We start from the raw sequence: 25,645 nt of genomic DNA, 5'->3' as shown, positions 1-25,645 counted from the left end.
CCGTTATTCAAAATGCCGGAGGAACTCAGTGGGCCGGGTAGATCCTCGGAAAAGAGTCGACGTTTCTGGCCGACACCCTTCCTGCGATGCTGCCTGGCCTGCTGAGTTGTGTGTGTTGCTTGGATATCCAGATTCTGCATATTTTCTCGTGTTTGTGCAGATTGTTACTCGGTCTTCACTCACTCAGAGCCCCGGCGGGCGCAGAAACCGATCCCGCCCACTGTATGTCGATCACGACCAACTCCCGCGCCCATTGGCTGTTTTTACTCAAGATCCCGCCCATCATAAGTCGGTCGTGCGTCTATGACGCGCCTTCCGCCTATCAGTCACTCCCTTACACCCTGCCCATTGGCTGCTTTTACTCAATATCCCGCCCATCATAGGTCGGTCGCGTATCAATGTCACGCCTTCCGCCTGTCAGTCACTCCCTCATACCCCGCCCACTGTCCGGCACCGAGCGCTCGGCCGAAGCGCCGCTGCCGGCTCGATCCCGGAACCTTAGTGTGCGATGGTTGCGGCGCCGGGCGGCATTTGCTGCGGGACCGAGCACTGCGGGGGCATGAGGTACGGAGGGCCTCCGAGGGAAGATAGAGAGGAGGGATGGGGTGAGTGGGAGGGAGGGAGAGAGAGTGAGGGGCGGGATAGATTGAAGAAGCAGCATCCATAAACTAGAACCTATGCTGTCTTCTCTCTGCTGCCGTCAGGAAGGAGGTACAGGAGCCTGATGTCCCCCACCACCAGGTTCAGCAACAGTTATTACCCCCCAGCCATCAGGGTCCTGAACCGGTGTGAATAACTTCACTCACCTCAACACTGAACCGACTCCACAACCCGTGGATCAATATTATTTACTATTTGTTTATTTATTATTGTTATTTGTATAGTTTGTCTTTTGTACAGTAAGTTTTTGTGTGTCGTTTTTCATTGATTCTTCTGCATTTGTTTGTGTCTACTGTGAATGCCCGCAAAAAACGAATCTCAGGTAGAATCTACGTACTTTGATAATAAATTTACAGTGAACTTTGAAGGAGGAAGACGAAAATAAGGTGCCAGTTGAGGCTACTGCAGATCCTCAAATCGAATTAGGACGAGATGGTGCAAAGGGGTTTATGACGGCTTATAGTTATGGAGCAAACTGGGGAGGGTTAGAGTTATGGGGGAGACTGACCTGGTGAGTTATGCTTGAAGAGAGGGTGGGAGACTAGTGGGAAGGGTGATATGTACAGGGGAGGGTTATAGTTATGGGGAGGGGACTAACAGAGGGTTCTATTTATGGGGTGGACAGACTGATGGTGAGGGTTATAGTTACGGGGAGACTGACAGTGAGGGTTATAGTTACGGGGAGACTGACAGTGAGGGTTATAGTTACAGGGGAGACTGACGGGGAGGGTTATAGTTACAGGGGAGACTGACGGGGAGGGTTATAGTTACAGGGGAGACTGACGGGGAGGGTTATAGTTACAGGGGAGACTGACGGGGAGGGTTATAGTTACAGGGGAGACTGACGGGGAGGGTTATAGTTACAGGGGAGACTGACGGGGAGGGTTATAGTTACAGGGGAGACTGACGGGGAGGGTTATAGTTACAGGGGAGACTGACGGGGAGGGTTATAGTTACAGGGGAGACTGACGGGGAGGGTTATAGTTACAGGGGAGACTGACGGGGAGGGTTATAGTTACAGGGGAGACTGACGGGGAGGGTTATAGTTACAGGGGAGTCTGACGGGGAGGGTTATAGTTACAGGGGAGACTGACGGGGAGGGTTATAGTTACAGGGGAGACTGACGGGGAGGGTTATAGTTACAGGGGAGACTGACGGGGAGGGTTATAGTTAGAGGGAGACTGACGGGGAGGGTTATAGTTACAGGGGAGACTGACGGGGAGGGTTATAGTTACAGGGGAGACTGATGGGGAGGGTTATAGTTACAGGGGAGACTGACGGGGAGGGTTATAGTTAGAGGGAGACAGGGAGTATGACTAGCTGAAGAGGTTCACCAGGTTGGTGCTGGGATTAGAGAATTTGAGTTATGAGGAGAGGTCGGACAAACTTGGATTATTTGCTTTGTAGTGTCCAAGGCTGAGGGGAGCACTGGGTGAAATTTATAATATTTAATGAGGTATGGTCAGCGTAGGCTGTGAGGATCTTCTTCCTAGGGAAGTTTCATGTACCAAACGCATCGTGTACCATACCAAATGCTCTGTTCTGGGGTGGAGAGTTACTAGTGTACTCTGTTCTGGGGGAGAGTTACTGGTGTACTCTGTTCTGGGGGAGAGTTACTGGTGTACTCTGTTCTGGGGGGAGAGTTACTGCTGTATTCTGTTCCGGGGGAGAGTTACAGTTGTATTCTGTTCCGGGGGGAGTTACTGGTGTACTCTGTTCTGGGGGGGAGAGTTACTGGTGTACTCTGTTCTGGGGGGGGGAGAGTTACTGGTGTACTCTGTTCTGGGGGGGAGAAAGGGGGTGTTGCTCAGAGTGGGAGGTAGTGAGGTTGGGTGATCAATGGGGTGGGGGTGGTGAACTTGACAGAGGGTGGAACCAGGCGTGTTTAGTTGGTGGGTGTTGCTGGAAGCTGTGAGCCTCCTGATGATGTAATTCTGCCTCAGACTCTGTTCCAGGGGCGGTGCGACGAGACGCTGAGGATGACCGGCCGCGGACGGGGCCGCGGTCAAATGACCTTCAGTGTCGAAGTGGTGGGCATCAGCAAGGGGGAGATGCTGCCCCCACCCACCCTGCAGCCTCCACCACTGTACCCAGTGAGTGCCCAGAGGACTGATCCCCCTTCCCCCTCACCCTCTTCTCCCTCACCCCTTCCCCATCTTCATCCCCCTTCTCATCCTCACCCCCTTCCTCCTCATCTCCCTCCCATTTGCCCCTTATCCCCCTCCACTTCCCCTTCCACTGTCCCCATCACCCCCTCCCCCTCCCTCCCTCACCCTTCATCCCCACTGCTCATCCAGCTCCCCCACCCATCATCCCACTCCTCCCCATATCCCCTTCCCCTCTCTCTCCTCCCCTCTCCCTCCTCCTCCCCACCCCTCTCCTTCCTCCTCCCCACCCCTCTCCCTCCTCCTCCTCACCCCCTTTTCTATCTCCTGCCCAACCCCCCTCCCTTCTTCCCTCCCTCCTTTTCCCCTCCCCTCCTCTTCCCACACCCTTCCCCATCTCCTCCTCCCCTCTCCCCCTCAATCCTGCCCTCTCATCCTTCCCCCTCTCCTTCCCCCTCTTCCCCTTCTCCTTCTTCCCTCCCCCTGCTCCCTCTCTTTCTCTCTCCTCCACCTCTCCCTCTTTCCATCTCTTCCCCCTTTCACATCTCACTCCCTTCACCAACTCTCTTTCCACCCCATCTCTTCCAGCTTACCATCTCCCCTGCCCTTCCACCCCTCAATCCCCCCTCCATCTGCCTCTAACCCTCCTCACCCCTGCCCCTCCCCCCACCCCACCTGCAAGCCCAGCCCATTGCTGGCCGTCTGTGTAATGTTCCATCTGGCTCAGTCCCTAGAGTTCAAGGCGGTGCCCCTGCAGACGGGCGAGGAGGCAGAGTACATGCTGGCGCTGAAGCAGGAGCTGAGGGGAGCGATGAAGAACTTGCCCTATTATGTCAAACCAGCCGCGCCGAAGAAAGGTACCCGACTGTTCTGTGTCTGCTTTCCGTTGGGCACTGAGTCCACTTGACGTTACTGTCCTCTTGGAAAACATCTTAAGGATGGGGTGGTGAATCTTTTTTGAGAGCGCGTGTCCAATTTAGTGATAAACTTCTAAAAAATTCTCACGCGCCATGGTAATTTTGAGCAGAGGAAATTGGGGGCCCTCCGTTGATCAGGGTCGACCATGGATGCTACGTCCCAGCTGTCATACACGAGCGAGGGCAGTACGATATGGAGAGCGAGCTGTTGCCCCTGTAGCAGGCTCCCCCATCCACACAGCTGATGAGTCTGAAAGGACGGCAGGGACCAATACAGTTCAGTACCAGCAGCATCACAAACGTTGCCAGTCAGTGTTGAACTCAGTGTAGGGTTGCCTCAGGAACTCCAGCTTTGGATATTACCTCAGGGTTTATTCCCGAAGCCTTTCCCGTGACTGGGTATAGCCACCAGGCAGCAGAGAGTTTGCCTCCTGGATGAGCTGCCACCCATAGCTGACGAGCCCAATTTCCTCGAAGTGACTGGTTTTAAGGCACCAGTAACCTGCCTTTGCCTGTTCTCCTGTCAGTAGATACGTTTCCTCTGGGCTTGCTAGCTAAGCCACACACGAAGGCCAGGAGGTGGCCAGAGGCTTTTTGTGACACACCCCATTAGGGGCATTTAATAGGTAGTGGGAGTTTATCCCCACCCCTCCCCCAGCTATGACAAATTTAAGGAGTCATTAGCAGTAATTATGGACTTTTTTTAAGGGAGAAGGATGAGTGCTGTTGCTTGTTTACATGTATTCATTGTTTTACTATTCATGTGTATATTTTTCTGTAAATTTATTTCTTTATTTTCGTGCAAGCAAATAAATATCAAGGCAGTATATGGTAATATACGCAGAGTATTTACTACTTAATAAATTTTACTTTGAAGTATAACAGTGATAAACTGAAATAAATGAATCACTTTAGAAAAACTTCAATAGAATTCATATTAATCTTTTAAAAAGCCAATTGAAAAGTAACACAATTTAGAAACATTTCACTGATAAACCTAGATAACATAACATAGTTATTATGTTTACCTGAAAAATGTTCATAAAGACGCTAAATTACGTGTTATATTTACTGTTATTTTCACTGTCGCTCACAAATGACGGAAGGAAAAATAACAGAGCACAGCTAACGCCAACTGGCGAACCATTTGCTGTGCAAGTAGTAACAGTGCACAGAATCTGAGAGCTGTCATGGGCTCTCGTAAACACCCAGCTGGTGCCAAGCGTGTGTGAGACGTTTGGTGAAAACGTCTCACTGCCCTTGGCTTGTGAAGAGCCATCTGCTGCTTCATTCTGCATTGAAGATAATCACTACTTATCTTTTTATTATGGGTGGGGTTTAGGGAATCGAGGGGGCGGTGCTGGATACCGTGTGCCACTTTCTATACCACGTGCCATGGGCTCGCCACCCCTGTGCAGGCCGTGGTTTCATACCATGGAATGTTCTGGAAACAACCACATCCAGACTACAAGAAAAACCCGTCCGGAGTAGCTTAGTTGATCAGCACTTGTGGGAGGTGCCTCTGCTCGTGTGGGCACAACCAGTTGTGTGTGCCCGTCTGCGTGGGTTTGGGCAGGCGGGTACCAAAGATGGCTGCCTTTTCCTGGGGATTAAAACAGCAGTACGTCCTAATCTTATGTAAGGCCCTGGTGATGTTATACCCCCCTCAGGTTTAGTTCTCTTTCTCTGGCTGACTGAGCTCCTGTTCTGAAGTTGTGGTTTATACAACAGTTTAACTGTGCCAGCATCCAGATCTTTCTCTGGCTGACTGAGCTCCTGTTCTGAAGTTGTGGTTTATACAGTTTAACTGTGCCAGCATCCAGATCTTTCTTTCCCTGCTCAGATTGGAGAGGAAATTCGTCTTTTTATCCAATTCCCTCAAAATCCCAAAGCCTGATCAAAAGAAATCAGTTTTAAAAAAAAACAATGTTTTATTTACATTCGCTGGCCACTTTATGAAGTAGAGCTGTGAAACCCGGTGTACTCTTTGAGTTGCTGTCAGCTTGAACCAGTCTGGCCATTCTCCTTGGACCTCTCTCATTAACAAGGTGTTTCACCATAGAGCTGCCACTCACTGGATGTTTTTATTGTTTTTGCATCATTCTCTGTAACCGTTGGAGCAGGGGTTCCAACCTTTTTTATGCCATGGACCAATACCGTTAAACAAGGGGTCCGTGGACCCCTGCTCCACAGACTGCTGTGTGTGAAAATCCCAGGAGATCAGCAGTTTCTGAGATACTCAAACCACCCCATCTGGCACCAACAATCATTCCAAAATCAAAATCAAAGTAAATCACCCTCCTCTCCATTCTGATGTTTGGTCTGAACAACTGAACTTCTTGACCACGCCTGCATGGTTTTATGCATTGAGATGCTGCCACATGAGTGCTGAGTGGATTAACGAGCAGGTGTACCTAATAAAGTGGCCACTGAGTGTATATTCACTTAGATTGGCAGCCTGTCCCCAATTTCAGATTTAACCGCAAGGCCAGTTTCTTCCAGAAGGAAAATGGGGCTTCTTGATCGGCCGTGTCATCAAACTTCTGACAGGCACCACCAGGTAACCACGATAAAAAGCACAAAGACCCCAGTGCAGAGTCCCCTCTCAGTGGTCATGTTTCCTTTTGCCCCGCTCACCCACTGTGCTGTTTCAACAGATATCGAGCGTTACTCTGACAAATACCAGTCGTCCGGCCCAACAGACAACACCATTGAGTGGAACCCAGGTACGTAAGTAGCCTTTCTCCCGTCTCGTCCTGTCTCACTCCGTAGTTAAATGGTCTGCGGCTCTGGGTGTATTGCCCAAGCATCAGGGTGACCGAGTCAAAATTCACTCCTCTGAAGGGAAATGTTCCCAACACTTGCTACCATCCCTCTCTCGCTCTCCCTCTCACAATGCAGCCTGACTCCATCAAGCACCTTCTCTGTATGGAGTCTTCCCAATTAGTGGAGTGTTCTGCATGATTCATGTGATTGGAGGGATGTCAGAGTGAGATTTCTTGCCACACAGAGAGCGGTGGGTGTGTGGAACTCTCTGCCGGAGTGGTGGTAGAGGGTCATGAGAGACACTTAAGAGATTCCCAGATAGGCACATGGTGCCTAACTTAGTGGAGAGGACTATCTTAGTTTAGTGGAGTGTGTGTTCACACACACGCTCACACACTCTATCTCTCTCTCTCTCTCACACACACTCACACTCTATCTCTTTCTCTCTCTCTCTCTCTCACACACACAATCTTTCTCACATACACTCACACTCTTTCTTTCTCACACACACATTATCTCTCTCTGTCTCTCACACACGCACTCACACTCTCTCTCTCACACACACTCACACTCTCTTTCTTTCTCTCTCACACACACACTCACTCTATCTGTCTCTCTCACACACACACACTCACACTCTATCTCTTTCTCTCTCTCTCACACACACACAGACACACACACACTCACACACAGACACACACTCACAGACACACACAGTCTTTCTCTCACACACACAATCTTTCTCTCTCTCACACACACACACTCTATCTCTTTCTCTCCCTCTCACACACACACTCTCTCACACACACACACACACACTCACGCACACACAATCTTTCTCTCTCTCACACACTCACACTATCTCTCTCTTTCTCTCTCACACACACACTCACTCTATCTCTTTCTCTCTCTCACACACACACAATCTCTTTCTCTCTCACACACACACTCACACACACAGAAACTCACTCACAGACACGCTCACACACACACTCAGACACACAATCTCTTTCTCACACACAGACACACACACACAATCTCTTTCTCTCTCACACACACACACTCACACTATCTCTTTCTCTCCCTCTCTCTCTCACACACACAGACACACACTCTTTCTCTCTCACACACTCATACTATCTCTTTCTCTCTCTCTCCCTCTCACTCACACAGACACACACACACACTCACTCACACTCTATCTCTTTCTCTGTCACACACACAGACACACACACACTCACACACTCACACACACAGACACACTCTCACACACACACACAATCTCTTTCTCTCTCACACACACACACACACACACTCACTCACACGCACACACACAGACACACACTCACACACACAATCTCTTTCTCTCACACATGCACACAGTCACATTCTATCTCTTTCTCTCTCACACACACTCACTCTCTCTCTCTCTCACACACACACACACACACACACACGCGCGCGCGCGCGCGCCACCCACGCCCCCACCTCTCACTCCAGGCCCTTTCTGGTCCCTCAGAGATGTGATGGAGAGGGTGAGGAGAGGATGTGGGGTGGATTTAGATGCAGATCACAAAGGGCTCACTCCTTTCAAATGGAGAAGAGGAGGTGTTGCAATTGGTTTGTCATTGTCACAGTGGAAAACTTGTCTTGCATACACACAGTGCACTGAGGTAGAACAGGGTAAAACTGTAACAGAATGCAGAATAAAGTGTAACAGTTACTGAGAAAGCACAGTGCAGCCAGACAGTAAGGTGCAAGATGATAACGAGGAAGATGGTAGGTTTTATCGTGGTTTTATAGCAGTCAAGTAGATGTTTGTGAGGAATTCTCTTCCTCAGTGGGTGGTGTAAACAGTCTTTAGTATTTTTAAGACAGAGGGGGGTCAATTCTCGATCATCATGGAAGTTTGAGGAAAGGTGCTGTTGAGGCTATGGTCAGATAGGCTGGGATTTTATAGAATGGGGAGCAGGACTGGAGGGGCTGAATGTCCTCTCTGCTCAAACTGTGGGACCTCATCTGTCTACCAGGCTCCTGTGTTAGAATCAGACAAGCTTGGAGCTGGACACCTTCTGTCAGGCTCCCACTGAACCCCAGTAGGGCATAGAACATACAGGAACCCACAGTGTGTGCTGAACTTTTACAAGCTCAATCTAACTCTACCTCTGCCCTCCCACATAGATCTCTAATTTCTTAACCCACGTGCCTATCTGGGAATCTCTTAAGTGTCCCTCATGACCCTCTACCACCACTCCGGCAGAGAGTTCCACACACCCACCGCTCTCTGTGTGGCAAGAAATCTCACTCTGACATCCCTCCAATCACATGAATCATCTTCGCCATGTCCGCCCTGGGGAAAGTCTCTATCCACTCGCTTCATCTCATCCTCCTCCTCCCTGAAGAGAAAACACCCTACCTTCATAAAGTGTGCTGGTAAATCTCCTCTGGGCGTTCTCTAAAGCTTTCCTCTGTCATTTCAGACTGGCGCCGGTTACCACGGGAACTGAAGATCCGGATACGGAAGCCGGTGAAAGACAGTGAGTGTGGAGGAGTTGGGGAGGCTGAGATACGAGTAGGCAGCCCAGCGGCAGGGTCCGTGAGGACTAACCAGCGCATCTGAGAACAGCTTTGAACATCATCACCACCAGGACCCCTGCCACCTTCAAACCACCCATCAATCACCAGGACCCAGGCCATTCCCTGTCCATCACCAAAGCCCCTCTCAGTCCCAGAACTAACTGACCATCACCAAAGCCCCTCTCAGTCCCAGAACTAACTGACCATCACCAAATCCCCTCTCAGTCCCAGAACTAACTGACCATCACCAAAGCCCCTCTCAGTCCCAGGGACTATCTGCCCTTCACCAGAGCCCCTCTCAGTCCCAGGGACTATCTGCCCTTCACCAGAGCCCCTCTCAGTCCCAGGGACTATCTGCCCTTCACCAGAGCCCCTCTCAGTCCCAGAACTAACTGACCATCACCAAAGCCCCTCTCAGTCCCAGAACTAACTGACCATCACCAAAGCCCCTCTCAGTCCCAGAACTAACTGACCATCACCAAAGCCCCTCTCAGTCCCAGAACTAACTGTCCATCACCAGAGCCCCCCCCCAACAGTCCCAGTACTATCTGACCATCACCAAATCCCCTCTCAGTCCCAGAACTAACTGTCCATCACCAGAGCCCCCCCCCAACAGTCCCAGTACTATCTGACCATCACCAAAGCCCCTCTCAGTCCCAGAACTAACTGACCATCACCAAAGCCCCTCTCAGTCCCAGAACTAACTGTCCATCACCAGAGCCCCCCCCAACAGTCCCAGTACTATCTGACCATCACCAAAGCCCCTCTCAGTCCCAGAACTAACTGTCCATCACCAGAGCCCCCCCCAACAGTCCCAGTACTATCTGACCATCACCAAAGCCCCTCTCAGTCCCAGAACTAACTGACCATCACCAAAGCCCCTCTCAGTCCCAGAACTAACTGACCATCACCAAAGCCCCTCTCAGTCCCAGAACTAACTGTCCATCACCAGAGCCCCCCCCAACAGTCCCAGTACTATCTGACCATCACCAAATCCCCTCTCAGTCCCAGAACTAACTGTCCATCACCAGAGCCCCCCCCAACAGTCCCAGTACTATCTGACCATCACCAAATCCCCTCTCAGTCCCAGAACTAACTGTCCATCACCAGAGCCCCCCCCAACAGTCCCAGTACTATCTGACCATCACCAAAGCCCCTCTCAGTCCCAGAACTAACTGTCCATCACCAGAGCCCCCCCCCCAACAGTCCCAGTACTATCTGACCATCACCAAAGCCCCTCTCAGTCCCAGAACTAACTGTCCATCACCAGAGCCCCCCCCAACAGTCCCAGTACTATCTGACCATCACCAAAGCCCCTCTCAGTCCCAGAACTAACTGACCATCACCAAAGCCCCTCTCAGTCCCAGAACTAACTGTCCATCACCAGAGCCCCCCCCAACAGTCCCAGTACTATCTGTCTATAACCAAAGCCCCTCTCAGTCCCAGAACTAACTGACCATCACCAGAGCCCCCCCCAACAGTCCCAGTACTATCTGACCATCACCAAATCCCCTCTCAGTCCCAGAACTAACTGTCCATCACCAGAGCCCCCCCCCCAACAGTCCCAGTACTATCTGACCATCACCAAAGCCCCTCTCAGTCCCAGAACTAACTGTCCATCACCAGAGCCCCCCCCCCAACAGTCCCAGTACTATCTGTCCATCACCAAAGCCCCTCTCAGTCCCAGAACTAACTGTCCATCACCAGAGCCCCCCCCAACAGTCCCAGTACTATCTGACCATCACCAAATCCCCTCTCAGTCCCAGAACTAACTGTCCATCACCAGAGCCCCCCCCCAACAGTCCCAGTACTATCTGACCATCACCAAAGCCCCTCTCAGTCCCAGAACTAACTGTCCATCACCAGAGCCCCCCCCAACAGTCCCAGTACTATCTGACCATCACCAAAGCCCCTCTCAGTCCCAGAACTAACTGTCCATCACCAGAGCCCCCCCCAACAGTCCCAGTACTATCTGACCATCACCAAATCCCCTCTCAGTCCCAGAACTAACTGTCCATCACCAGAGCCCCCCCCCCCAACAGTCCCAGTACTATCTGACCATCACCAAAGCCCCTCTCAGTCCCAGAACTAACTGTCCATCACCAGAGCCCCCCCCCCAACAGTCCCAGTACTATCTGACCATCACCAAAGCCCCTCTCAGTCCCAGAACTAACTGTCCACCAGAGCCCCCCCCCCCCCCAACAGTCCCAGTACTATCTGACCATCACCAAAGCCCCTCTCAGTCCCAGAACTAACTGTCCACCAGAGCCCCCCCCCCCAACAGTCCCAGTACTATCTGACCATCACCAGAGCCCCTCTCAGTCCCAGGGAGCATCACCAGAGCCCCTCACAGTCCCAGGGACTATCTGCCCTTCACCAGAGCCCCTCTCAGTCCCAGGGACTATCTGCCCATCACCAGAGTCCCTTTCAGTCCCAGGGAGCATCACCAGAGCCCCTCTCAGTCCCAGGGACTATCTGCCCTTCACCAGAGCCCCTCACAGTCCCAGTACTATCTGCATCACCAGAACCCCTCTCAGTCCCAGGGACGATCTGCCCTTCACCAGAACCCCTCTCAGTCCCAGGGACGATCTGCCCTTCACCAGAACCCCTCTCAGTCCCAGGGACTATCTGCCCTTCACCAGAACCCCTCTCAGTCCCAGGGACTATCTGCCCTTCACCAGAACCCCTCTCAGTCCCAGGGACTATCTGCCCATCACCAGAGCCCCTCTCAGTCCCAGGGACTATCTGCCCATCACCAGAGGCCCTCTCAGTCCCAGGGACTATCTGCCCATCACCAGAGCCCCTCTCAGTCCCAGGGACTATCTGCCCATCACCAGAGCCCCTCTCAGTCCCAGGGACTATCTGCCCATCACCAGAACCCCTCTCAGTCCCAGGGACTATCTGCCCTTCACCAGAGCCCCTCTCAGTCCCAGGGACTATCTGACCTTCACCAGAGCCCCTCTCAGTCCCAGGGAGCATCAGCAGAGCCCCTCACAGTCCCAGGGACTATCTGCCCTTCACCAGTCCCTCTCAGTCCCAGGGACTATCTGTCCTTCACCAGAGCCCCTCTCAGTCCCAGGGACTATCTGCCCTTCACCAGAGCCCCTCTCAGTCCCAGGGAGCATCAGCAGAGCCCCTCACAGTCCCAGTACTATCTGCATCACCAGAACCCCTCTCAGTCCCAGGGACGATCTGCCCTTCACCAGAACCCCTCTCAGTCCCAGGGACTATCTGCCCTTCATCAGAACCCCTCTCAGTCCCAGGGACTATCTGCCCTTCACCAGAACCCCTCTCAGTCCCAGGGACTATCTGCCCTTCACCAGAACCCCTCTCAGTCCCAGGGACTATCTGCCCATCACCAGAGCCCCTCTCAGTCCCAGGGACTATCTGCCCATCACCAGAACCCCTCTCAGTCCCAGGGACTATCTGCCCTTCACCAGAGCCCCTCTCAGTCCCAGGGACTATCTGCCCTTCACCAGAGCCCCTCTGTCCCAGGGACTATCTGCCCTTCACCAGAGCCCCTCTCAGTCCCAGGGACTATCTGCCCATCACCAGAGCCCCTCTCAGTCCCAGGGACTATCTGCCCTTCACCAGAGCCCCTCTCAGTCCCAGGGACTATCTGCCCATCACCAGAACCCCTCTCAGTCCCAGGGACTATCTGCCCTTCACCAGAGCCCCTCTCAGTCCCAGGGACTATCTGCCCTTCACCAGAGCCCCTCTCAGTCCCAGGGACTATCTGCCCTTCACCAGAGCCCCTCTCAGTCCCAGGGACTATCTGCCCATCACCAGAACCCCTCTCAGTCCCAGGGACTATCTGCCCTTCACCAGAGCCCCTCTCAGTCCCAGGGACTATCTGCCCTTCACCAGAGCCCCTCTCAGTCCCAGGGACTATCTGCCCTTCACCAGAGCCCCTCTCAGTCCCAGGGACTATCTGCCCTCCACCAGAGCCCCTCTCAGTCCCAGGGACTATCTGCCCTTCACCAGAGCCCCTCTCAGTCCCAGGGACTATCTGCCCATCACCAGAGCCTCTCAGTCCCAGGGAACATTACCAGATCCCTGTTGTTCATACACGAGGGCCCCTACTACTCTTGGCCTGTCGTTGACTAAGATCTCCCACTCCAAAACAACAAGGACCCACCCTCCCTGGAGACAACCTGTCTGTCTTCTGGGCCCCACCCACTCTCTTGTCTATCACCAGGGCTCCCTTGGACCTCCTGTCTTACCAAACGCTCGCCTCCTGATAGCTTTTGTTAGAGAGTGTGCATGCCAAGGGGTTGTGTGGGTGGGGCAGGGGTGTCAGTGGGAGGAGGGTATAAACCTCTCTCTGCAGCTTACCGTGCACATACCCACTCTATTTGTTTAACCCATCTGCAGAGATAGCAGTTCCCACTCGGAAGTTGAAAGCCCGGACCAGCGTGGAGAAAGAGGAAATCTTCAAAAAACTGGAGGTAGGCTGGCGGTGGGTGCTTGTGTTGAGTGGGGGAGGGGGCTTGTCAGTAGTGTTGGTGAGGGAGGAGGGCAGCATTAGAAGATGGCAGGAGTTGGCCTCGCGGTCCCTCTAGCTAGATCACATCCGCGTTTCCCCTCTGTGTCGGCTCTCCATCACCCTCAGTTCCCTGATCATTCGGAAGTCCACCCACTATCGAGGGCATCTTAACGAGACAGTGCCTTAGGAGGGTGGCATCATCACTGAGGATTGTCACCACCTGCAATGTGCCTTCTCATTGTTAAAGATCAGAATCAAGTCGCTGACATCCTTTGGGAGATTTTGTTGTTTGTGTGGCAGCAGTATAGTGTAAAACAGTAGAACTGTACAGCACAGGAACAGGCCCTTGTCAATCAAAAACTAAACCCACACAATGTCCATATCCCTCCATCTTCCTCACATCTATGTGCCTATCTAAACATCTCTTAAAAGCCTCCAATATATTTGCTTCCAGCACCAAACCAGGCATCCACCTCTCTCTGAGTTAAAAAAAAAACTTACCCCTCACATCCCCTTTGAACCCACCCTCTCATCTTCAATGCATGCCCTCTGGTATTAGACATTTCAGCCCTGGGAGACAGATACTCCCTGTCTCTTCTATCTATGTCTCGTATACTGTAAAACTTCTGTCAGATCTCTTCTCAGCCTCCTGAGAAAACAACCCAAGTTTGTCCAGCCTCTCATGATAACATGTGCCCTCTAAACCAGGCAGCATCCTGGTACACCTCTTCTGCACCCTCTCCAAAGCTTCAACATCCTTCCTCTAATCAGAACTGTACGCAATATCCCAGATGTGGCCTAACCAGAGTTTTATAGAGTTGCAATGTAACCTTGACTTTTGAACTCGGTGCCTAGACTAATACAAGCAAGCCTTCTTAACCACCTTATCAATCTGTGTAGCCATTTTCAGGGATCTTGCCGTTAACAATGTACTGTCTCCTTGCATTTGCTCTGGCAAGGTGCAACACCTCACAGTTATCTGGGTTAAACTCCATCTGCCATTTCTCAGCCCATATCTGTAACTGATCTATATCGTGCTGCATTCTTTGCCAGTCTTCTACATTATGCATAGATCTGCCAATCTTGGTATCATCCACAGATTTACTAACCCACCCATCTGCATTTTCATCCAGGTCATTTATATACACCACAAACATACAGACCCCCAGCTTGAATAAGTCTCTTCAACCACTATCCTTTGCCTTCTATGCACGAGCCAGTTCTGAATCCTAACAGCCAATTTGCAACAGGCCCCATGCATCTTCATCTTCTGGATTAGCTTCCATGAAGGACTTTATCAAATGCCATACTAAAATCCATGTAGACAACATCCACTACCCTATCCTCATCACCTTGTCCAAAAGCTCAATCAAGTTGGTAAGGCACGACCTGCCACGCACAAAGCCATGTTGGCTCTCCCTAATAAGGCCATGGGTTTCCAAATGCTCATACGTCTGATCCCAAAGGAGTTTCTCCAAAATTTCCCTACAAATGACGTAAGACTCACCAGTCTATATTTTCCAGGATTTTCCCTTGTTCCCTTCTTAAATAGAAGTACAACATTAGCCAGTTGCTAGTCCTGTGGCTAGAGAGGACAAGAAGATACTGGTCAAGGACCCAGCAATCTGGTCTCTCAATAACCAGGGGTAAATCCCATCCACCTGAATAGTCATTAGGAGGCCCAATATCACCTCCTCCTTGACCTCTAAACACCCTAATGTATTTATACACTCAGCAGTGATCCCCCGGTCCTCCATGTCCTTTTCCGTGGTAAATACTGAAGCAAAGTACTCATTAGGTACCTCCCTCACATCCAAGTAAATGTTCCTGAGTGGTCCTACCCTCTCCCTAGTTATTCTCTTGAATCTGTTCTTGAAACATTGTGTGGGACTTGAGGGTCCTTAATGATTAATGATGTATGACAGCTTCTTGAGGCACTGCACCTTGAAGATGTCCTCCATGGTGGGGAGGCTTGTCCAGAATGGAGCTGGTTGATCGTCTGGGGCTGCAGTATTTCCGATTGTGCATTGGAACCTCCACACCCGGTGGCGATGCAGTTCATCAGAATACTCTCCTCTGTCTGACCGTAGAAGTCTGCTTTAAAGTCTTCGTAGCCTGAAGACCCGCACTCAATGAGGACCAGCTTCTTCCCCTCCTCTGTCAGATCCACAAACACAATCTCATTACTCCTTTTCTGGGATTTTATTCGTTGATTTATTTGGGGATACCAAGTGGATCACTGTCCACCAACGCCCCGAGCTGTAATAGTGTCACACTAACTTGTACGCCACCATTTATTTGTAATTTTATGTCTTTGTCTTGTACAGTTGTCACAAAATGATAAATGTTGCATGGTGTGAACCTGATTCTATCTACCTCCTCTGGAATCCCCCTCTTCCCCCTCACACCCCAGTGATCCAGCCTCCACCATTGTCTGGAGCTGAGAATTCCAGAGATCACTTGCTCTCGGTGAGAAGGTCCTTGATTCTCCCCCCCCCCCCCCCACCACCACCAGAACTACGTCTCCTCTGAAGTCAGGGGTAAGTTTTTCACTCAGAGAGTGGTGAGTATGGCTGCCGGCGATGGTGGTGGAGGCGGATACGATAGGGTCTTTTAGGAGACTCCTGGCTAGCTTAGAAAAATAGAGGGCTATGGGTAAGCCGAGTAATTTCTGAGGTAGGGACATGTTCGGCACAGCTTTGTGGGCCGAAGGGCCTGTTTTGTGCTGTAGGTTTTCTATGTTTCTAATCGAGATTCTCTCATTGGTGGAAACTTCACGCCCCCCAGATTCCTGGATGTTTTAATGAGGAATCCATTCTCCAAACAGAATATAAATGTAATGAAGGTAGTTGTTTGTGATTGGACGACCCTGTGGTCACTGCTGAATCACAAGTGGAGCTCACCATCCTGTGCACCAGTGTGCTGAGGCTCAGATACGGTGAAAAGCAGCGTCACGGGCACAGAGCTACAGGCTGTAAAATAAACATCAGTTCTACAGACGCAGATACAATAGAGGAAAAAAGACACAACCTGAGACAAGTGCGCAGTTGTCCGTTGTATTCCATTGCTGAGGTAGTAATTGGTGTCCTGCAGGTTCCTGATGGTTGTCGGAAGGTAGCCGTTCCTGAGTCTGGTAGAGTTTGACTTCAGGTTTACGTAGCTCCTGCCCTCTGGGAGCTGAGAGAAGGTGGCATGGCTGGGATGGTGGGGTTCTTTGATGATGGACGTTGCTTTTTTGAGGCAGTGTTTCCTGTAGTGGTGGGGAGGACTGTGTCCACTACCCTCTGCAGCCTCTTGTGTTCCTGTGCATTGGAACCACGGCGGTGTGACTTGTCTGGATACTTTCAACGGTGCACCTGTCGAGGTTTGTTAGTGTGTTCGGTAACAAGCCAAACCTCATTAAGCTTCTGAGAAAGGAAAGACACTGGCTGTCTTCTTCATGATTGCATCTATGTGCTGGGCCCAGGACAGTTCATCTGAGATGTTAATGCCCAGGAATTCAAGCAGCTGACCCACCAATGAACTGGAATTGGCTTATCGTTGTTCGGGGCTGAGCTTGGAATTAGAATTAGTTTATTATTGTCACATGTACTTGAGTACAGTGAAAAGCTCGCCTGGCATACGGTTCTTTCTAACATACCTTTATCTGTCTAATGTACATCGAAACATAGTGAGATGTGTTTGCGTCAACAACAACAGTCCAAGGATGCAATGGGACCGTCCACAAATGTCAACACACTTCTGGTGCCAACAGAGCATGCGCACAGCTCAGTACCTGTACATCTTTGGAATGTCTGTGGGACGAATCACAGGGAAAGGATACAAACTCCCTGCAATGGCAGATCACTGGCTTGGTGAAGCATTACACTAACCTCAATCGTACAGATACAGATAGGTAAATGTGAACTGGAGACTGTACACATCAACACTGCAGGGTATTATGAACCCCGTAACTGGGTGACTTACCAGCAAAGATAGAGAGGTCCGTTGAAGTCTGATGATACGGTTTTTAACAGTATTTATTAGGAAAAATACACAAAAATAATATCAATGCAAACATACAGATAATATACGTCGTCAATACTAAATCTAGAAGTGCGGGTATAATAACAATAAGAAGAAATAAGCTCTATCATTGTCTAGGGGATAATGTATTGTCCGATGGAAATATAAAAGTCACTCAGTTCATGCAGGCTGCAGCCTTTGGGGACCGCTGTGTGGCAATGGTTGGAGAGAGAGAGAGAGAGAGATTTTGAGAAACTTGCCGATTCCTTTTATGATTTTGATCCGTCAGAGTCTCGTTGGTGTGGCCGTTCACTTGTGGCCTCTCCTTTAGCTAAGCCGTTCTTCCGTGGCGAGCCTGCCAATCCCAGGCAAGGGAAGGACGCACACGAGCCCCCCCCCCCCCACCGGCTGTCGCTGTCACTGGATTTCTAGCGTTTCTCCTGGTGCGTCTGAAGGGGTTGTTCCCCAGACCCTCTTTTATCCTTGCTCACGGGGTCTCAGATGTCAATCAGGTTGGGATGATGCAATCCCTCAACCAGCCCACTCTGGTCGTCCCCTGAGGGCTTCAATGAATAGTACAGCACTCAATACACAATTCTGTCTCCAAGAGACAATAGCCGTTATCAGGGATTTTTGTTTAGCTGAGGCCAGGACACATTCCAAACCTCGTGGATTCTCTCTCATTTCCTGGGCCCCAGACCTGAATTAATAGCGATCTTGCGATTCTCAAAAAGGAGGGGGCGACTTTGTACCCTTGGGCCCCTCAGAGTTGTGGCACATTCGTAACAAGGGAAACGGGGAGAGCAGGGTGCCTCCGTCAAATTGCCCCGTGTTCTAACCTGACAAACTTTTCCCAGACTTTGGAGAAGAAAGAGGAAGCTCACAGCTCCGAGGAGGAGGGGGAGCAGGAGAAGGAGGAAGAGGAGAAAGAAAATGAGGAGGAGTATGACGAGGAGGAATTCGAGGAGGTGAGTGGCTCATGTTGTGTGCTGCGCGCCTTTCCCCGCACAGCACAGAGGGAGGGGACCTGGCTCTCATCGCTAATGTGGTCAGAGGGATGTTCATAGCTCACAGAAACTGGCCAAGCAAGTAGATGGAATTGTAAATACAGTCCTCAAAGGTCAGGCGTGGAGTTCAAAGGTCAGGGAATTGTCTTGCGACTGTTTAAGACTTGGAGTATTGTATTGGAATTGTTTACTATTGTGATATGCACCGCGATAGAGTGAAAAGCTTGTTCATTTAGATCAAAGTACTGCACAGTGTATTGAGGTAAAATAATAACATTTTTATAACATAAATGATAATAACATTTGGTAATCATTTTCCAATGTTCCTTAGATTCAGGATTAGTTCCTGAGGATTGGAGAATGGCTAATGTTATCCCACTTTTTAAGAAAGGAGGGAGGGAGAAAACAGAGAACTATCGTCCTGTCAGCCTAACATCAGTCGTGGGGAAGATGCTAGAGTCCATTATTAAAGATGAAATAGTGGCATATCTAGATAGTAGTGATAGGATTGGGCCGAGCCAGCATGGGTTTACCAAGGGTAAATTATGCTCGACTAATCTGTTGGAGTTTTTCGAGGATGTAACCAGGAAGTTAGACAAGGGAGATCCAGTGGATGTAGTGTACCTCGATTTTCAGAAGGCATTTGATAAGGTCCCACATAGGAGATTGGTGGGTAAAATCAGAGTTCATGGCATTGGAGGGAAGATATTGACATGGATAGAAAACTGGTTGGCAGATAGAAAACAAAGGGTAACGGTGAATGGGTGTTTCTCGGAATGGCAGGTGGCGACTAGTGGGGTGTCACAGGGCTCGGTATTGGGACCACAGCTGTTTGCGATTTAGATGAAGGCATTGAGAATAACATCAGCAAGTTTGCTGATGATACTAAGCTGGGTGGCAGTGTGACATGTGATGAGGATGTTAGGAGAATTCAAGGTGACTTGGATAGGCTGGGTGAGTGGGCAGATACTTGGCAGATGACATTTAATGTGAATAAGTGTGAGGTTATCCACTTTGGGAGTAAGAACAGGAAGGCTGATTATTATCTAGGCGGTGTAGAGTTAGGTAAGGGAGAAATACAAAGAGATCTAGGAGTCCTTGTCCATCAGTCACTGAAGGTGAATGAGCAAGTGCAGCAGGCAGTGAAGAAGGCTAATGGAATGTTGGCCTTTATTACAAAGGGAATTGAGTACAAGAGCAAGGAAATCCTTTTGCATTTGTACAGAGCCCTGGTGAGACCACACCTGTAGTATTGTGTACAGTTTTGGTCCCCAGAGTTAAGGAAGGACATCCTGGCTGTAGGGGAGGCGCAGCGTAGATTCACAAGGTTAATTCCTGGTATGTCCGGACTGTCTTACGCAGAGAGGGTAGAGAGACTGGGCTTGTACATGCTGGAATTAAGGAGATTGAGAGGGGATCTGATTGCAACATATAAGAATATTAAAGGATTGGACAAGATAGAGGCAGGAAATATGTTCCAGATGCTGGGAGAGTCCAGTACCAGAGGGCATGGTTTGAGAATAAGGGGTAGGTCATTTAGGACAGAGTTAAGGAAAAACTTCTTCTCCCAGAGAGTTGTGGGGGTCTGGAATGCACTACCTCGGAAGGCAGTGGAGGCCAATTCTCTGGATGGTTTCAAGAAGGAGCTAGATAGGCATCTTATGGATAGGGGAGTCAAAGAATATGGGGACAAGGCAGGAACCGGGTATTGATAGTAGATGATCAGCCAAGATCTCAGAATGGTGGTGCAGGCTTGAAGGGCTGAATGGTCTACTTCTGCATTTATTGTCTATTGCAGTGCAGGCAGACAACAAGGTGCAAGATCACAGTGTGTTAGATCGTAAGCTTAAGAGCCCGTCTTGCCATACCAGGTACATCAGAGGATGTCATGGATGGTTAGATATTATGATGACCCAAACTCAAGTTGGAGGAGCAACACCTCATATACCGTGGGTAGACTCCAGTTCCTTGGTATGAACATCGAATACTCCAACTTCCGGTAATTCCCTCATCTCTCTCCCTATCCCACATTCACTCTGCCTCCTTTTTCAGCTGCCTATCACCTCTCATGATTCTGCCTTCATCTTCTACCCATAGTGCTTTCCCCTTACATTCCTTCTTCACCTTTCCTGCTTCCCCTTCTCCACCCCTTGATCTTTCCTCTGATTGGTTTTTCACCTGGCACCTTCCACACCCCCCCCCCCCCACGTTCTTTATAGGGCCCCTGCCCCTCCCTCTTCAGTCCTGACGATGTCGTGGTTTTTCGTGCCTCACAAATGACCAGGAGACGCAGAAGATTCTTCAAGAAGGGTTAAACTTTAATTTGCAAATCAAAGCTGAGACAGTCATTGAGCTGGTCACTGATTGTCCACCGATCCCCGGACACAGCATTTTTTATAGCAATCTCCTGGTCCAGTTTCACACGTACCATTGATGTATGTCCCATTGATTTAATCATGTTCTAATCTACATCTCTTAGCTGCCTGTCATTAACACACCATTGTCTTTTACATTCCTAAGATTTCATTCTCTGGCAAATAGCAAGTTTACATTCTTAATACTTCATTCTCCTGCTAAATTGGGTACATGCATAGCAAATAGCAATCTCAGAACTGAGCAAAATAATAGCAAACTCAGAACTGACCAGTTCTAATCTACATCTCTTTAGCTGCCTTTCATTCACACACCATTGTCTTCTACATTCCTAGGATTTCATTTTGGTCGCATGCATAGCAAGCTGACTACATAGTTTTGGTTACACAGCAAATAATACAACTTTTATACTCCAATAACGAAGGGTCTCAGCCCGAAATGTTGACTGCTCATATCAACGGATGCTGCCCGACCTGCTGAGTTCATCCAGCTTGTTTGTACGTGTAGATATTATGACGGTGTGTGAGGGTCTGTTGGATATCACGGTGGTGTGTCAGGGATTGTTAGATATCACGATGGTGAGTCAGGGTCTGTTAGATATCACGATGGTGAGTCAGGGTCTGTTAGATATCACGATGGTGAGTCAGGGTCTGTTGGATATCACGGTGGTGTGTCAGGGTCTGTCGGATATCACGACGGTGTGTCAGGGTCTGTTGGATATCACGACGGTGTGTCAGGGTCTGTTGGATATCACGACGGTGTGTGAGGGTCTGTCGGATATCACGACGGTGTGTCAGGGTCTGTCGGATATCACGACGGTGTGTGAGGGTCTGTCGGATATCACGACGGTGTGTCAGGGTCTGTCGGATATCACGACGGTGTGTCAGGGTCTGTTGGATATCACGACGGTGTGTGAGGGTCTGTTGGATATCACGGTGGTGTGTCAGGGTCTGTCGGATATCACGACGGTGTGTCAGGGTCTGTCGGATATCACAACGGTGTGTCAGGGTCTGTTGGATATCACGGCGGTGTGTGAGGGTCTGTTAGATATCACGATGGTGAGTCAGGGTCTGTCGGATATCACGGTGGTGTGTGAGGGTCTGTCGGATATCACGACGGTGTGTCAGGGTCTGTTGGATATCACGACGGTGTGTCAGGGTCTGTCGGATATCACGACGGTGTGTCAGGGTCTGTCGGATATCACGACGGTGAGTCAGGGTCTGTTGGATATCACGACGGTGAGTCAGGGTCTGTTGGATATCACGACGGTGTGTCAGGGTCTGTTGGATATCACGACGGTGTGTCGGTCTGTTGGATATCACGACGGTGTGTGAGGGTCTGTTGGATATCACGACGGTGTGTGAGGGTCTGTTAGATATCACGACGGTGTGTGAGGGTCTGTTAGATATCACGACGGTGTGTGAGGGTCTGTCGGATATCACGACGGTGTGTGAGGGTCTGTTGGATATCACGACGGTGTGTGAGGGTCTGTTAGATATCACGACGGTGTGTGAGGGTCTGTCAGATATCTCGACGGTGTGTCAGGGTCTGTCAGATATCACGACGGTGTGTCAGGGTCTGTCGGATATCACGACGGTGTGTGAGGGTCTGTCGGATATCACGACGGTGTGTGAGGGTCTGTCGGATATCACGACGGTGTGTGAGGGTCTGTCGGATATCACGACGGTGTGTGAGGGTCTGTCGGATATCACGACGGTGAGTCAGGGTCTGTTGGATATCACGACGGTGTGTGAGGGTCTGTCGGATATCACGACGGTGTGTGAGGGTCTGTCGGATATCACGACGGTGAGTCAGGGTCTGTTGGATATCACGACGGTGTGTGAGGGTCTGTTGGATATCACGACGGTGTGTCAGGGTCTGTTGGATATCACGACGGTGTGTCAGGGTCTGTCGGATATCACGACGGTGTGTGAGGGTCTGTTGGATATCACGGCGGTGTGTGAGGGTCTGTCGGATATCACGACGGTGTGTGAGGGTCTGTCGGATATCACGACGGTGTGACAGGGTCTGTCGGATATCACGGCGGTGTGTGAGGGTCTGTCGGATATCACGACGGTGTGTGAGGGTCTGTCGGATATCACGACGGTGTGTCAGGGTCTGTTGGATATCACGGTGGTGTGTCAGGGTCTGTTGGATATCACGATGGTGAGTCAGGGTCTGTTAGATATCACGACGGTGTGTCAGGGTCTGTTAGATATCACGACGGTGTGTGAGGGTCTGTCAGATATCACGACGGTGTGTCAGGGTCTGTCGGATATCACGGCGGTGTGTCAGGGTCTGTTGGATATCACGACGGTGTGTCAGGGTCTGTTGGATATCACGACGGTGTGTCAGGGTCTGTTGGATATCACGGTGGTGTGTCAGGGTCTGTTGGATATCACGGTGGTGTGTCAGGGTCTGTTGGATATCACGGTGGTGTGTCAGGGTCTGTTGGATATCACGGCGGTGTGTCAGGGTCTGTTGGATATCACGGCGGTGTGTGAGGGTCTGTCGGATATCTCGATGGTGTGTCAGGGTCTGTTGGATATCACGACGGTGTGTGAGGGTCTGTTGGATATCACGACGGTGTGTGAGGGTCTGTTAGATATCACGACGGTGTGTCAGGGTCTGTTGGATATCACGACGGTGTGTCAGGGTCTGTTGGATATCACGGTGGTGTGTCAGGGTCTGTTGGATATCACGACGGTGTGTCAGGGTCTGTCGGATATCACGACGGTGTGTCAGGGTCTGTTGGATATCACGACGGTGTGTCAGGGTCTGTCGGATATCACGACGGTGTGTCAGGGTCTGTCGGATATCACGATGGTGTGTCAGGGTCTGTCGGATATCACGACGGTGTGTCAGGGTCTGTTGGATATCACGACGGTGTGTCAGGGTCTGTCGGATATCACGACGGTGTGTCAGGGTCTGTCGGATATCACGACGGTGTGTGAGGGTCTGTCGGATATCAGGACGGTGTGTCAGGGTCTGTCGGATATCAGGACGGTGTGTCAGGGTCTGTCGGATATCACGACGGTGTGTCAGGGTCTGTTGGATATCACGACGGTGTGTCAGGGTCTGTCGGATATCACGACGGTGTGTCAGGGTCTGTCGGATATCACGGTGATGTGTCAGGGTCTGTTGGATATCACGACGGTGTGTCAGGGTCTGTCGGATATCACGACGGTGTGTCAGGGTCTGTTGGATATCACGACGGTGTGTCAGGGTCTGTCGGATATCACGACGGTGTGTCAGGGTCTGTCGGATATCACGACGGTGTGTGAGGGTCTGTCGGATATCACGACGGTGTGTCAGGGTCTGTCGGATATCACGACGGTGTGTCAGGGTCTGTCGGATATCACGACGGTGTGTCAGGGTCTGTTGGATATCACGACGGTGTGTCAGGGTCTGTCGGATATCACGACGGTGTGTCAGGGTCTGTCGGATATCAGGACGGTGTGTGAGGGTCTGTCGGATATCACGACGGTGTGTGAGGGCCACATGATTATGCATGGAATGTTGATCAGGTGCAGGCAGGAGAGGGTTGGAACAGATGTGTTCCTGTGCTGTGCTGTTCAGGGTTCACAATATCTGCAGGTGACTGTCCTTCAAATACACAAGTGGAAATGTAGAAAGGGTTTTTTATGCCCTGTGACACTGCATTGTGCCTGTCCCGATTTTCCCCTCCACCCTCACTCTCCCTCCAGCTCCCTGCCAGCTCGAGCTGCCTTCCCCACCCCCTGACGCCCTTGCTCTTTGTATCCCGCAGGAGACGGACTACATTATGTCCTACTTTGACAATGGCGAGGAATTTGGCGGTGACAGTGACGATAACATGGACGAGGCTGTTTACTGAGTGGCCTGGAATGGCAGTTGCTGGCCTCTCTGTGAACTTCCCCTCCCTTCCACACGGAACATTTCCCCAGGATAATCCAGGAGGATCCACAACACTTTCTCTGCTGCAAGTTCATCCAGCCCCAGAATTGCCTCTCCTCTGTGGGTGAGTTATAGAATCTGGGGGGTAGTCAGTGGGAAACTCAGTGTCGTACAGGACATGACAGCAGGCCCGTTGGCCTATCAGTCCATGCAGGCCATCAACCACTGACTCACCAGTCGTCCAACTGTTTCTTCACTTTCTCCCTGAACTGTGAGCCATCATAGACTGGATGGGCCAACTGGCCACCTTGTTTATAAAGAAACTGGGTGCGGCATCCGTCCTGCGGATGCTTGGTGGTATCGTGGGTAGAGCTGCATCCTCCAGGGACGTGTGATTGATCCGAACGGTCTGTCTGTGTGTCTGGAGTGCTCGCTGACGGCACATGGAATTGTGTCTATATTATCTCCCTTTTTCAGGCTGTGTGTGTTTACGTGTGGAGATTTTAGGTCTCCCTGTGACCACATGGGTTTCGCCCAGGTGCCCCTGGTTCCCTTCCACATCCCAACCACGTCTGGGGTCGGTAGGTTAATCGGCCCCTGGTTTGTGGGTGCGGGTGATGGGTTGAGGGCCGTTTTGTGGTAATGTGGGGAAATTGGGGGTGGGGAGAGAGGCTGATGATGACACAGACACCACGGACAGCAGCGGCTTAGGAACGCAGTTCAAGTGACCTGTCGAGGGCCCAGTGGTGGATGGACAATTGCCAGCCTGGACTCCAGCACAAGCAGGAGAGCAGTGGGTTGTGTTTGGGGCTGGGATTTTAGAGGGAGGGACTGATTCGTTGTCTGATGTAGACATTTCAGCATTTGTAATAA

The 25,645-nt window shown here is 50.8% G+C and overlaps 1 protein-coding gene across 1 annotated transcript; it reads left to right on the top strand.

Moving 5' to 3' along the window:
• Positions 1-288: 288 nt before the first annotated feature.
• On the top strand, positions 289-25,645 carry polr3glb (RNA polymerase III subunit GL b). Its single transcript, XM_059979967.1, has 8 exons — positions 289-564; positions 2,604-2,753; positions 3,493-3,622; positions 6,340-6,408; positions 8,929-8,985; positions 13,400-13,473; positions 18,374-18,484; positions 24,666-25,645. The coding sequence occupies exons 1-8, from the start codon at positions 304-306 to the stop codon at positions 24,750-24,752; spliced, it is 939 nt and encodes a 312-aa protein (XP_059835950.1). The 5' UTR covers positions 289-303; the 3' UTR covers positions 24,753-25,645.

The sequence above is a fragment of the Hypanus sabinus genome, chromosome 9 (genome assembly GCF_030144855.1).
Source record: "Hypanus sabinus isolate sHypSab1 chromosome 9, sHypSab1.hap1, whole genome shotgun sequence".
Taxonomy (NCBI): Eukaryota; Metazoa; Chordata; class Chondrichthyes; order Myliobatiformes; family Dasyatidae; genus Hypanus; species Hypanus sabinus.
Note: the sequence above shows the minus strand (reverse complement) of the source record. Positions and strands in the feature narration are given on the sequence as shown.